Genomic DNA, 15,569 nt, shown 5'->3' with positions numbered 1-15,569 from the left:
GTGCTTCTTTGTTGTATTTTATTTTATTTTATTCTTTTGCTTTTTAGGGCTGTACTCGTGGCATATGGACAGTTCCAGGCTAGGGGTGGAATTGGAGCTTCAGCTGCCGGCCTACGCCACAGCAACACTGGATCCAATGCCATGTCTGCTACATACACCACAGCTCATGACAATGCTGGATCCTTAACCCACTGAACGAGGCCAGAGATCAAACCTGCATCCTCATGGATCCTAATAGGGTTCCTTTCTGTTGACCCATGTCAGGAACTCCCATTACTTCATATTTTGTTCTGAAGTTGTTTTGTATTTGGCCACTAGAAGCCCTTTCAAGCTGGCTTATCCTTGTGACATGTACTTTTCATTTTTAAGCACATCTTTTGGGCATGGCAGGATGTTCCAGGTTCAACTAGTACCTTTCATTCCTCTTACCTAGCTTCAGTTGTTTCTCTGAGAAGTGCTTATTTCTTTTAATAGGAAAAGGTATTAGAGACCTGGATATAGGTATGCTCACTGCTATTTGGAGTGTCTTTGCTTCTAGGTCCTTTCTGTTTAGAGAACTATGAAATATAGTTATTATGTATGTATAAACGCAAATGTAAACACATACTCATATACACATACCCATATGCATATCGTACGTATTTTAGAAATAATAAGGCCATTTATATTTACCCCTAGTTTTTTGTTTTTTTTCTCTGCTGCACCCATGGCATATGGAAGTTCCTGGGCCAGGAATTGAATTTGAGCCACAGCTGTCCTCTATGCCACAGCTTGTGGCAAGGCCAGATCCTTAAAGCCCTGCCATAGCAGGAACTCCAGTACCTCCAGTTCTTTTTCTTTTTAATTATAGTTGATTTGAGTAATGTGCCAATTTCTGCTGTCAGCAAAGTGACCCAGTCCTTTTCTTATATTATCTTTCACCATGGTTCATTCCAAGAGACTGAGTTTAGTTCCCTGTGCTATACGGTAGGGTCCTCATTGCTTATCCATTCTAAAAGTAATAGTTTGCATGTACGAATCCCAAATCCCATTCCCTTCATTGAGGTTGTTACTTACTTGAAATATAATTAGGTAGGTTCGTTCGTTCTTTCTTTCTTTTTTTTTTTTTTTTGTCTTTTTAGGGCCACACTCACAGCATATGGAGGTTCCCAGGCTAGGGGTTTATTTTGAATCCGTAGAATTCTAATGTGATTCCAAAAAATGCATACTTATGAATTCCTTCTATACCCTCTCCCATTCTTTTTTTTTATTTATTTTTTTTTTTTTTTTTTTTGTCTTTTTGTTGTTTTGTTGTATTTCTTGGCCTCCCGGCATATGGAGTTCCCAGGCTAGGTCCAATCGGAGCTGTAGCCACCGCTACGCCAGAGCCACAGCAACGCAGGATCCGAGCCGCGTCTGCGACCTACACCACAGCTCACGCAACGCCGGATCGTTAACCACTGAGCAGGCAGGACCACCGCACCTCATGTTCCTAGTCGGATTCGTTAACCACTGCGCCACGACGGGAACTCCTCCCCATTCCTTTTAGAACAGTCTTTTCTAGCTTAACTTTCCTGTATTTCTTTTTGTCAAGATATGCTAGTGTCTGCATGTTTTCTTTTCTTTTTTGTCTTTTTTAGGGTCACACCTGAGGCATATGTAGAGTTCCGAGGCTAGGGATCAAATCAGAGCTGTAGCTGCCGGCCTATACCACAGCTACAGCCACATGGGATCCACACCCTGTCTGTGACCTACACCACAGCCCATGGCAATGCCAGATCCTTAACCCACTGAGCAAGGCCAGGGATCAAACCCGTGTCCTCATGGAGACTAGTCTGGTTCGTTAACCACTGAGCCACGACAGGAACTCCTGCATGTGTTCTTATTTCTCTCTTATACTTTGCTTTTTCCATATAATAATCTTTCCTGGAAATCCTGGGTATGCCAGCACAGTGCTCCATTACTCCTGGAGATGTATGTAGTTTGCATTATTTTAGAGTTACAGACAAACCTGCTGTAAATAACCTTGTAACATAATGTTTTTTATTGTTTAAAGCGTATGGTCAAGGTACATTTCTAGAATTAGGGTTGCTGGGTTGAAGAATAAATGAAAATATGTGGTTTTGTTAGATTCATGTCTCTGCTCTGGGAGTTTGCACCATTTTGCATTCTTATAAGTAATGAAGCAAGTGTGCCTCTTCCCTTATAACCTCACCATCAGAATGTGTATCTTCAGGGTTTTGAATTTTTGCAAATTCTGATGTGAGAAAAGACAGTTCTGTTAATTTTAATTTAGTGTCTCTTTTTGTGAGCGAAGTTGAAGATCTTTTTATTTCTTTGCCTTTTAGGGTCGCACCTGCAGCATATGGAAGTTCCCAGGCTAGGGGTCTAAATTGGAGTTGTAGTTGCTAGCTTACCCCACAGGCACAGCAGTGCCAGATCTGAGCAAGACCAGGGATCAAACCAGCATCCTCATGAATACTTGTCAGGTTCATAACCTGCTGAACCACAACGGGAATTCCCTGAAGATCTTAATTTTATTTGCAAAGATCTTTTAATATCTGTTTTGTGATCTGTATGTGTCTTTTTCTCATTTTTCTTTAAGATTTTTTCTTTGTCTCCTAGAGTAATAAAAGTTCTTTAAATGTTAAGAGTGTTAGTTGTTTATATGGGACATATATTGTGGATTAGTTGTATTTTTGACTTTTTTATTATTTTTTTTTATTTTTAAAAAAATTTATTGAAGTATAGTTGATTTACAAGGTTGTGATAATTTCTGCTGTACAACAAAGAGATTCAGTTATACATGTATATATATCCATTCCCTTTCACATTCTTTTCCCACATAGATTATCACAGACTATTTTTTTTTTTACAGAATAAAATACATATATTTAAACACAATTACATTCAGACAGATTATTATATCATGGATCTTAAGAAACAGATTAAGTGTCTCCCTCTGGAGAAGTGGAATGGAAAATATGCTGAGACAAATAGGAAATTTATTCTGTGCTATATCCCATTTTGTATGGCTTTCATCTTTACTATTTAGTATTATCTATTACATTTCAATTTTTCTTTAAAAATTAGCATTATGTTAAAATTGTGTATTATGCAACTAAAATTTATAAAGAAAGCCTTATATACCATTAAATATTTTATTTTATTTTATTTTATATTTTTTTTGTCTTTTGCCTTTACCAGGGCCGTTTCTGCAGCACATGGAGGTTCCCAGGCTAGGGGTTGAATCAGAGCTGTAGCCACTGGCCTATATGAGAGCCATAGCAATGCGGGATCCGAGCTGTGTCTGCAACCTACACCTCAGCTCACACAATGCCAGATCCTTAACCCACTGAGCAAAGCCAGGGGTTGAACCTGCAATCTCATGGTTCCTAGTTGGATTCTTTAACCACTGAGCCACGACAGGAACTCCCCATTAAATATTTTATATAGCATAATAAAAAGGATAACTAAACTGGTAAGAATAACAAAAATAATACACCCTCTGAAAATAAGTAAAATATAAAATGCATAAATTGGTTAAAAAACAAGTGTAACTATATAAATATGCCCTCACAATTTGTTATATCTTATTGATTCTTCAATAAAGGCATTACACCATTCTAGGTGATGTGATAGACAAGACATTACAGACCTTACATTGTACCATGGAAAGAAATGGTTATTAATAATACAGTTGTAGAACTGTATTATGTAATTGTACAGTTGCATTATTTAATTATCATAAATTCTTTGATGGAGATGAAATCAGAATCAGATCTAAGAAGACTTCAGCTTTCCAAGAATGATGTCAAATGACCCCCTTCATGATGGATTATGCACTTATTTACTATGAGATATTTCTTCTCCAGAGATTCCTTGTTTGTGTATCAATTGTAGATTTTTGGTTTGATATAAGAGTCTATATGTATATGAGATTGTTTTAAGTTGTTGTTCTCTTAATTGTAAGTTCATCTCCAGTATCCTGCATTTGTACCCACCTCTTCTCCTGATTTCTGATCTTGATGGTATAATTGTGCATAGATGATTTTGTATCTTTACTGTATATATACCTTTACTGGTGAGCCTTGTCATTTGTGGAATTTTTGTTTCCTGTTGCTGTGTTTTCTTTTCTGCCTAGAGAAGTTCCTTTAGTATTTGTTGTAAGGCTGGTTTAGTATTGCTGAATTCTCTCAACTTTTACTTATCTGTGAAGGTTTTGATTTCTCCTTCAAATCTGAATGAGAGCCTTGCTGGGTATAGTAATCTGGTTGGCGGTTTTTTCCTTTCCTCACATTAAGTATATCATGCCACTCCCTTCTGGCCTGCAGAGTTTCTGCTGAAAAATCTGCAGGATAACCTTATCAGGGTTCCCTTGTATGTTACTTATTTCTTTTCCCTAGCTGTTTTCAAGATTTTCTCTTTGTCTTTAATTTTGGTTAGTTTGATTAATATGTATCTCGGTGTATTCCTCCTTGGGTTAATTTTATATGGTACTGTTTGTGCTTCCTGGATTTGAGTGAGTGGTTCCTTTCCCATGTTAGGGAAGTTTTCAGCTATTATCTGTTTGAGTATTTTTTCTGTCCCCTTCTCTCACTCTTCTCCTTCTGGCACCCCTATAATATGGATGTTGGTGCGTTTAACATTGTCCCAGAGTTCTCTGAGACTCTCTTCATTTGTTTTCAATCTTTTTTCTTTTCTGTTCTGCATCTGTAATTTCCACTAATCTGTCCTCCACCTCGCTTCTTGTTCTTCTGCCTCCTGTATTCTGCTGATAGCTGCTTCTAGTGAGTTTTTTATTTCATATTATTGTATTTTGCATCTCTTCTTGTTTAAGTTTTATATCTTGTATCTCTTTGCTCAGTGTTTCCTGTGAGTTATCCATCTTTGCCTCCAGCTTATTTCCCATGTCATGCATCATCTTCAGCATCAACAGTCTGAAGTCTTTTTCCTGGAGGCTAAGAATCTCCTCATCACTTAGCTGATTTTCTGGGGTTTTTCCTTTCTCCCTCATCTGAGTTATAGTTCTCTTGTCTTTTCATTTTTATAGGTTTTTGGTGTGGTGACCTTTTTACAGATATAAGCCTTGTAGCCTCTCTTACCTCTGCTGTCTGCCCCCCTTGTGGCTGAAGTCTGTATGGGGCTTGCTGTAGGCTTCCTGATGGGAGGGGCTGATGCCTGCACACTGGTAGGCAGAGCTGATTCCTATCCCTCTAGTGAGTGGGGCTTAGTCTCTGGATGGGATTAGAGGCAGCTGTGTGCCTGAGGGGTCTTTAGGCAGTCTGTTTACTGCTGGGTGGGGCTGTGATCCCACCTGGATTGTTGTTTGCCCTGGGGCTTCTCAGGCTGAGTGATGGGTGGGTCCAGATTTTCCCCAAATGGCGACATTTGGAGAAAGGCAGCTGCTGAATATTCCCAAGAGCTTTGCCTTCAATGTCCCTCCCTCACAACAAGCCACATTCACCTCTGTTTTCCCAAGAAGACGACCTCCAAGAATTGTAGTCAGGTTTGACCCAGATTCCTATGGAGACCTTGCTCTGCCCTGGGACCCAGTGCACATGAAAGTCCGTGTGTGCCTTTTAAGAATGGGGTCTCTGTTTCCCCCAGTCCTCTGGAGCTCCTGCACACAAGCCCTACTGGCCTTCAATGCCAGATGCTCCAGGGGCTCTTTCTCCCAGTGCCAGATCCCAGCACATGAGGGTTTGATGTGGAGCTCAGAACTCTCACTCCTTTAGGTGAGTCTCTGTGAACCAGTTAGTTTTCAGTCTGTGGAGCTTCCCACCCAGGAGGTATGGGGTTGTTTATATTGTGAAATTGCCCTTCCTACCTCTTGATGTGTCCTTTTTTCTTCTGGAGTAGGGTATCTTTTTTAAGGTTTCTGGTCCATTTGGGTGGAGATTGCTCAAGCTTTTAGTTGTGAATTTTGTTGTATTTGGGAGAGAAGTTGAGCTCTTTCTATTCTGCCTTCTATTCTGTCCTTCTATTCTGCCATCTTAATCCTCTCTCCTATTTTTGACTTTGGTTATGGTGTTTCTTGCCATGCCAAATTTTTATGTATTTGTCTCTGTTTTTAATGCATTAAGATTTTAGGAGTTCCCGTCGTGGCGCAGTGGTTAACAAATCCGACTAGGAACCATGAGGTTGCGGGTTTGGTCCCTGCCCTTGCTCAGTGGGTTAACGATCCGGTGTTGCCGTGAGCTGTGGTGTAGGTTGCAGACGTGGCTTGGATCCCGCGTTGCTGTGGCTCTGGCGTGGGCCGGTGGCTACAGCTCCGATTCAACCCCTAGCCTGGGAACCTCCATATGCCGCGGGTGCGGCCCAAGAAATAGCAACAACAACAACAACAACAAAAGACAAAAAAAAAACAAAAGATTTTAGTCAGGTAGTAAAACCTTTCTTTGTCTCAGATTGTTAAGGAATTCACTACTGTTTTCTTCTAGCACTTGTATGGTTATTACACTTCTTACATTTAGATCGCTAATGTATTTTGAGTTTATTCTTGTGTTTAAAGAAATGGATCTCTTTGTATCTTAACTAAATGGCCATCCAGCCATGTATCTATGGATACATTACGTATCTATTTATTAAAAAGACTGCTTTTGCCTCAGTGATTTGAGATACCATCTTTACTATATACCAGGTTTCTATATGTTAGACGAGTTGAACATACTCTCTTAATAATGTATATCTCATTTCTTCTTTTTAGCTCCTAAGTAATTCATTTCTTCTTCTCTTTTTTCTCTGTTATACTTTCTAGGCTGCTACTACTCATACAAATCCCAAATGGAATAGTTTTTTTTTTTTGTCTTTTGTCTTTTTGTTGTTGTTGTTGCTATTTCTTGGGCCGCTCCCGCGGCATATGGAGGTTCCCAGGCTAGGGGTTGAATCGGATCCCGCGTCTGCGACCTACACCACAGCTCACGGCAACGCCGGATCGTTAACCCACTGAGCAAGGGGCAGGGACCGAACCCGCAACCTCATGGTTCCTAGTCGGATTCGTTAACCACTGCGCCACGACGGGAACTCCAAATGGAATAGTTTTTACTTCACTTAGAAATATTGCTCTGCCACTTATACCCACACACACCTTTATAGTTTATAATTTCAAGATATCTGTTTTATCTTGATTTGCATAATATTCCTGACATAAAATCTTAAGTACCTTTTTCTGCTATTAGGAGAACTTTGTTTAAACCCATGTTCTAAATTACTCATTAGGGAACTGATAACTTATAAAACCTGGCTTTTTTTTTGGTCTCTTTCACCTGTACCCACAGCATATTGAAGTTCCTGGGCCAAGAATCAAATCTAAGCCTCAGATGTGACCTACAGCACAGCTGGGGCAATGCAGGATCCTTAACCCACTGCGTAGAGCCCAGGATCAGACATGTGCTGTCACAGAGACAATGCCAGATTCTTAACTTACTTTGCCATAGTGGGAACTCCTGGCCTATTCCTGTTATTTATCTTACTGAGTAGACTACAGAAAATTTTTTTAAACCATTCCTTTTGTTTCTCTGTGTATTGGTTACAAATATGTGCTGTTTCCTCATTTAGAGGGCCAGTGTGAGAAATATACCCTTGTGATATTTGTGTTTCCCCCCTCCCCGTGGTGTGCATTGGCCTGAATGAGATCTAAGAAACTAATCTCAAATGTGACCAAAGTTTGATAACATTATATCATTGAAGAGTTGAAACTTGCTAAAAAGAGGTCTTAAATGTTCTCACATGCATATACACAAAAGATGAGTAAGTGAGAAAATGGGTGTATTAACTCACTCTGAGGGAATCCTTTCATGATGCATATGTATATCAAATCAGCACAATGTATACCTTAAATATCTTAGAGTTATACCTAAATAAAGGTGAAATAAAGAGACAAGATGACATAATTATCAAATCTAAGGGTCTTTGTTATCAAAACCTCATTCTACACAAAACTAGTGGTGCTTTTTTAATGTTTACTCAGTAAAAGACGTGGAATAAAAATTAAAAATGGTTAAGTTGCCACTCACATATTTTTAATAGTCTTAGGTTTTTAAACTGTTATGTATTTGAGGCTTTGAGATTTTAAATCAGCTTCTCCCATTTTCAATAGTTTAAAAACTATAGTGATTTGTTATTTACCTAGATATTCGTGTTTTAATGTGGTTTTAGGTTCATGCGAAGTGGATTTTGGACACTGATGTTTTCAATGAATGGATGAATGAGGAGGATTATGAGGTGGATGAGAACAGGAAGTCTGTGAGTTTTCGTCAAAGAATTTCAACAAAGAATGAAGAGGTATTTAGTTTGGCATCATTTTTCTCCACTTAGTGTTTCTTCTTTCTTGGCTTGAATGTTCTCAGATCTCATTAGTAAACTCTCAAAAAATTGCATCAGCCATCAAGTTACTCAGTGGCTGATGGCTGCAAAACCATCACAGGAGCTGGCATCCCCAAAAAGGAGGGTGAGAGTCTCAGAGGTTAAGATTTAAAATGGCCCATGCAGGAGTTCCCGTCGTGGCGCAGTGGTTAACGAATCCGACTAGGAACCATGAGGTTGCGGGTTCGGTCCCTGCCCTTGCTCAGTGGGTTAACGATCCGGCGTTGCCATGAGCTGTGGTGTAGGTTGCAGACGCGGCTCGGATCCCGCGTTGCTGTGGCTCTGGCGTAGGCCGGTGGCTACAGCTCCGATTCAACCCCTAGCCTGGGAACCTCCATATGCCGCAGGAACGGCCCAAGAAATAGCAACAACAACAACAACAACAACAAAAGACAAAAAAAAAAAATAAATAAAATAAAATGGCCCATGCAGTATGGAAGGTGGTATAGCTGATTTTGTTCTTTGGATATGAGTATTAATTTTGCGAACCAGGTATCATCACTGGATAATTTAATTTACTCCTGGTTTACCAAGGGAATACTGATTTAATTTTGATGTATTCAAGGTTTTTTTGGTTTTGGCTGCAGCTTATAGGAGTTCCCCAGCCAGGGATCGACAACCTCAAATCCTTAACAGCTAGGTAACCAGGCAACTCCAGCTTTAATATTTTAAAATAGCTTGCTTTCTTCTTTTTTTTTTAAAATAGCTTTCTTAAAGCATGTATGGTAGTACAAAGTGTAGGCCTTAATGGTCTCAGTTATAGTTCATTTCTTTTTCAAGATAGTAGGACTTGACATTTAATAATCTTAAATCCTTTGAGAGGCCTAAACACTTAAATATTTATCCATAATTCCTTGTAAGTCACAACTGGGTGGGTGGGTGTGTCACTAGAGGAAGACTTAAGATTGAGAAAAAGGCTTGTTAGACGTATTAGTATTGGGTTATGACAGCCTCAGATAGACACCCCTGATTCTGAAAGTTCTCACTGGGGACACTTCAAACTTTTGCTTTTTGTTTTGCATTGTAGTTTTTTGAAAAAAAATCTTGGAGACATATCCTTTTAACCAGTAACTTAGAAAGTATAGTCTTATGGCATTCCATTGTGGCTCAAAAGACAAAGGACTAAAAAAAAAAAAAAAAAGTACAGTCTTTCATACCTGTTTCCAGCCCTGGGACTTTCCTACTGAAACTCTTTTTCACACACTGTGTATTTTGTATTTTTAAGAAGAATTTTTTTTTTTTTTTTTCCCCCAGAGATGGCCTCTGCTCCCATTTATTTATTTATTTATTTTTTGTCTTTTTTAGCTATTTCTTGGGCCGCTCCTGCGGCATATGGAGGTTCCCAGGCTAGGGGTCTAATCGGAGCTGTAGCCACCGGCCTACGCCAGAGCCACAGCAACTCGGGATCCAAGCCACGTCTGCAACCTACACCACAGCTCACGGCAACGCCAGATCGTTAACCCACTGAGCAAGGGCAAGGACCGAACCCGCAACCTCATGGTTCCTAGTCGGATTCGTTAACCACTGCGCCACGACGGGAACTCCCTGAGAAGAATTTTAAAATTGAGTCTTTTTCATATCTTTGTCCCCGTTTGCTTTTTTGTTTGTTTTTTAGGGCTGCTCCCTTGGCTTATGGAGATTCCCAGACTAGGGGTCAAATCGGAGCTGCAGCTGCTGGCCTAAGCCACAGCCAAAGCAATGCGGGATCCAAGCTGCATCTGTGACCTACACCACTGCTCACGGCAATGCTAGAGCCTTAACCCACTGAGCGAGGCCAGAGATGGTACCTGCATCCTCATGGATACTAGTTGGGTTCGTTACCACTGAGCCACAATGGGAGCGCCCCCTATTTGCTTTTGAATGTGACTTTGAAATTTTTTGTTTAACTATTTTAAAATATCTTCCCCCACTGATAAGCTTACGTATTTGTTTCCCAGTAATAAAGTGTGAACTCAGTCTTTTCTCTCAGTAGAAATATTATGATTTCCACATTACATTATTACATTGGCACTTTCGTATCCAATACTGTTCAGCGTTAGGTTGTTTGCTATGCAGAGTTTGGGCATGTCTGTTTTGTAGCATGGCATAAAACAACATAGCATAGTTTGAGTACCTGTGGGATGGTTCTGATATCTCCATAGTGGTGCATCCACCTGGAAGGTAAGGGAAGTCTGACTGGTGGTGGTGTCACACCAGGATGCTTAATAACGTGCCTTTCATTTAAACTGAGCTAGTGTGTATGGTATCATTTTTGTGAAAACTCACCTTTGAACAAGGGTTTTAGAAACTGAGGACTCAGAAAAATTGGCTGATACATGTTTCCATTTACTTCTTCCTTCCTAGCCAGTCAGAAGTCCAGAAAGAAGAGATAGAAAAGCATCAGCTAATGCACGAAAGAGGAAGCATTCACCTTCCCCTCCACCTCCCACACCCACTGAATCCCGGAAGAAGAGTGGGAAGAAAGGGTAAGAACTGCAGCATGATTTATAAGATATGGAAGCAAACTCTGAAGGACTTTCTAGGTTTTTTTTTGTGTGTGTGTCTTTTCTAGGGCTGCACCTGCAGCATATGGAGGTTCCCAGGCTAGGGGTCTAATTGCACCTGTAGCCGCTGGCCTATGCCAGAGCCACAGCAACGCTGGACCTGAGCCGTTCTGCAATCTACACCACAGCTCACGGCAACGCTGGATCCTTAACCCACTGAGCAAGGCCAGGGATTGAACCCACAACCTCATGGTTCCTAGTCGGTTCTTTAACCACTGTGCCACGATGGGAACTCCTATACATTGTTTTTTATATTATTTTCTATAATGATCTATCCCAAGAGATTGGATATAGTTCCCTTTACTGTGCAGTAGAGTCTTATTATTTATCAATTCTAAATGTAATAGTCTGTATCTGTCAACTCCAAACTCTCAGCCCATCCCACTCCCTCTTCTTTCTACGTCTGTGAGTCTGCTTCTGTTCATAGATAGGTTCATTTATGCCATATTTTATATTCCATATATAAGAGATAACAGTATTTGTCTTTCTCTTTCTGACTTACTTCACTTAGTATGAACATCTCTGGTTGCATCCATGATGCCGCAGGTGGCACTATTTCATTCTTTCTTATAGCTGAATAATTGTCCATGTACCCATCTTTTTTTTTTAAATACTACATTGTCTCAATCCATTCATCTGCAATGGATGTTTAGGTTATTTCCATATCTTAGCTATTGTGAATAGTGCTGCAGTGAACATAGGGGTGCATTTATTGTTTTGAATTACAGTTTTGTCCAGATGTATACCCTGAATGGGATTCCTGGATCATCTGCTAGTTCTATATTTAGTTTTCTGAGTAATGTCCACACTGTTTTCCTCAGTGGTTGTACTAAGTTTACATTCTCACCAGCAGTGTAGGAGGGCTCCCTTATTTACAGTGGACTTTTGGCTGAAAGGAAGTCTTACATTGTCTTGGAAGTCTGCGTTGATAGCTTGTCTTCTTATGAAATGTTATCTGATGAATATGTTATGTCTTATTTATGCAAAGGCTCCCTGCATAGAACCCTTTTTCTGTGTCATTGTATGTATTGAGAAGTATGACTGGTAAGAAGTTATATTCACTGAAGTTACTGTCTTTCTCCAGTTTTTCCCATCTGTTCCATACATGATCAAAATGACTAATAGAGAATTTGAATCTCTATTTCATGTTTTGTGACAGTGTAGTGCCTTGTTCATTGAGTAACATTTGTACTTAGTGAATCTTCCTTGAGTGTAGATTTTGATTTCTATTGAATTAGTTGTTGTGGGGATTAAGTGAGACTTTTGAAGATCTTGCATGGTGCCTGGTCTGAAGTGGATACTTAATAAGTGGTATATAATACATGATGATTTACTATTATTATATTTTAAATAGATACCTAATAATTTCAGGGTTTCCTGGTTCAAAATGTATTTTAAATAACTTCTCAGAATGTATTGTTTAGTTTTAGAAAATGATAGTTTGCAAAATTAATTTTTTTCAGGTGATAGCAGATTTGTTGAATCACTGGCTATTGTCAAGATCTTTATAGTCTGGTCATCTACTCTCCATCAGCTTCATTCTCTGACTTTATTCACTAGTTGGATTTTCCTTTCACTCTCTAAAACATGCTTTAAATCTCATTTCTTGAAGGGTAGGGCTTCTTGAAGCATTCTTAACCACGTGTAGAAGGTTTTAGGAAAATTAAGAAACTATAGGTTAGTGGGGTTTTTTTGGTTTTTCTTTTTGTGGCTACTGTGACATGTGGAAGTTCCCAGGCTGGGAGTTGAATTGGAGTTACAGCTGGGGCCTACACCACAGCCATAGCAATGCTGTATCCAAGCTGCATCTATGACCTACACATAGCTTGCAGCAATGCCTGCTCCTTAACCACTGAGCAAGGCCAGGGATGGAGCCTTCATCTTCATGGACGTTATGTTGGGTCCTTAACTGGCTGTGCTTCAACGGGAATTCCATTTAGGTCGTTTTGTTTTGTTTTTAACTTTTTGTTTGGTTTTGTTTTGTCTGCACCCATGGCATGTGGAGTTTCTTGGGCCAGACATGAAATCTGCACTACAGCTGTAGCCATAGCAGTGATGATGATGGATCCTTAACTCACTGAGTTGCAAGAGAACTCCTAGCTTAGTTTTATAAATTATATTAACGAGTCAATCACAGTTATAAAAAGATTTTTGCTGTTTTGTCACATCACAAGTATTGTGACATAAAAATTAAAATGACAAAATAGATTTTTTTTAGCGGGGTACTGTTGAGGGTGACCTTATTTAAACTTGTGTTCTGAATTTGACTGTTGATGTTCAGAGAGTTCAGAGCTCCCTGAGTTCTTTGTCAGGAAAGTCGTAACAATTTTTTCAAATATTCCTGGGCCTGAAATCAATGTGCTGCTATTCTCCCCCTTACAGACTAAGATGGGCTGCCAGGATCACAAAACCAAGGTGTGTTGTCCAGGAGGCTCACAGTAGTGGCACTGAGGCTCTACTCTGCATGTAAAACCCAAACAGTTATCCCAGAGTAAATGTATGCATGTCCTTCAATTGAATGTATCTGCCTTCCAATGAACAGGACTTTCATTTGTTTAAGTTTCCCCTTAAAATACTCAGCCAAAACATCTTGAAATCTCTTTTCTGATACTTGGTTTATTCATTCCCTGCATCTTTTCTTCCTTTTAAGTATTTTATCTTCTTAACACCTGTAGTTTCATAGGCTTTTAGAAAATTGTCATGGAATTTTCATTTTAAACAGTTTTTTATGCCAAATACTTTGTTTTAACCTATGCCAATACGTTGTCCCTCTAAAAAGAGAACTGTGAGCATTCTCTCAGCAGTATGAGGAGTCAGCCAGCTTTTGCTCCATTTTCACTCACTTGTCAGTGTCTTCTAGATTACTACCCCAAAGCAAGAATTTTGTTTCTCTCTTTTATGCCTTTACTCATCATTTTAAAACATTGTCTACTTTTTAGTGAATTGTCATAGTTCTTAGGGTTTAGCTTAACTGTCACTTGACTAACTCTTGTAGCTGGTATTATTCTTTGTTTGTTTATTGTATTCCTTTTTCCGTATTGGTACACATCACATTATATGAGGTAGTTAACGGTTTCTAACTTGTCTCCCCTGTAATTTCTACATGTTATGAATCATTCCATTCTTGTTTGAACTTTAACTTGCTTTCTGGTTTGTGTTAGTTTTAATTCATTTTATTTATTTATTTTTTAAACTGAAGTATAGTTAATTTACATTGTTGTGTTAGTTTCATGTGTAGAGCAAAGTGATTCAAATATGTGTATGTACATATGTTTTTCATATTCTTTCTCATTATCATTTATTATGTGATATTGAATATAGTTGCCAGTGCTATATAGTAGAACCTCATTGTTTATCTATTTTATATATAGTAGTATATATCTGCTAATCTCAGATTCCTAATTTATCACTCTTCCCTCCCCACTTTGGTAATCATAAGTTTTGTCTGTGTTTCTCTTTTGTTTTGTAAACAATTTCATTTGTATCATGTTTTTAGATTCCATATATAAATGATATCGTATGGTATTTGTCTTTCTCTTTCTGACTTCACTTAATATGATAATCTCTGGGTGCATCTATGTTATTGCAAATGGCATTATTTCATCCTTTTTTTAAGGTTGAGTAGTATTCCCTCGTGTGTGTGTGTGTCTGTATCTCACATCTTCTTTAACCATTCATCTGTCGATATATAGGTCGTGTTCATGTCTTGGCTGTTGTAAATAGTGCTGCTATGAACATTGAGATGTATGTATATTTTCAAATTAGAGTTTTCTCTGAATACATATGCCCAGGAGTGGGATTGCTAGATCATAAAACTATTTTTAATTTTCTTAAGAAACTTCCATCCTGTTTTCCACAGTGGCTGTACCAGTTTATATTCCTACCAACTGTGTAGGAGCATTTTTTTTTTCCTCCACACCCTTTCCAGCGTTTATTTTCTATAGACTTTTTTTTTTTTTGGCCACACCCATGGCATGTGGAAGTTTTTGGGCCAGGGATAAAACCATGTCATAGCAGTGACCCAAGCCACTGCAGTGACAATGCTGGATTCTTAACCCTGAGAAAACATTGCTGTGATTAATGTCAGAAAAAAGGTTTTATCTATGTTCTCTTCTAGGAGATTTATGGTGTCGTATCTTATATTTAGGTTTTTAAGCCATTTTGAGGGTTTTTTAAATTTTTTATTTTCGTTTTTTTAGTTTTATTTTTGTTTATGGTGTGGGGGAGTATTCTAAAGTCATTGATTAACTTGTGGCTGTCCCGCTTTTCCATCACCACTTTCTGAATAGTCTGTTTTCTACAAGTTCTTTTCTCCTCTGTCGAATATTAATTGATTGTACATGTATGGGTTTATTTCTGCACTTTCCATTCTGTTCCATTGATTCATATGTCTTTGTGCCAATATCATGCTCTTGATTAGTGTAGTTTTGTAAGCACTGTTTGTATGTAATCTAAAATGGTTATGCCTCTAGCTTTTTTCTTTTTCTCCAGGATTGCTTTGGCAATTCTGGGTCTTTCATGGTTCCACAAAAATTTTATGATTATTTGTTTTAGTTCTGTGAAAAATGTCATGAGTAATTTGATAGGGATCGCATTAAATCTGTAGATTGCTTTGAGTAGTATGACCATTTTAACAATATGCGTTCTTCCAGTCCAGGAGTATGAGCTATTTTTCCATTT

General features: G+C 38.8%; 1 protein-coding gene across 1 annotated transcript in view; it reads left to right on the top strand.

Annotated features, from left to right (window-relative positions):
- Positions 1–15,569, top strand: part of SMARCC1 (SWI/SNF related, matrix associated, actin dependent regulator of chromatin subfamily c member 1) — a 166,292-nt gene that overhangs the window by 43,132 nt on the left and 107,591 nt on the right. Inside the window, 2 exon segments of the mRNA XM_021068731.1 lie at positions 8,140–8,265; positions 10,690–10,811. Of these exon segments, the coding sequence (XP_020924390.1) occupies positions 8,140–8,265; positions 10,690–10,811 (248 nt within the window).

This window comes from Sus scrofa, chromosome 13, assembly GCF_000003025.6.
Source record: "Sus scrofa isolate TJ Tabasco breed Duroc chromosome 13, Sscrofa11.1, whole genome shotgun sequence".
Classification (NCBI taxonomy): Eukaryota; Metazoa; Chordata; class Mammalia; order Artiodactyla; family Suidae; genus Sus; species Sus scrofa.
Note: the sequence above shows the minus strand (reverse complement) of the source record. Positions and strands in the feature narration are given on the sequence as shown.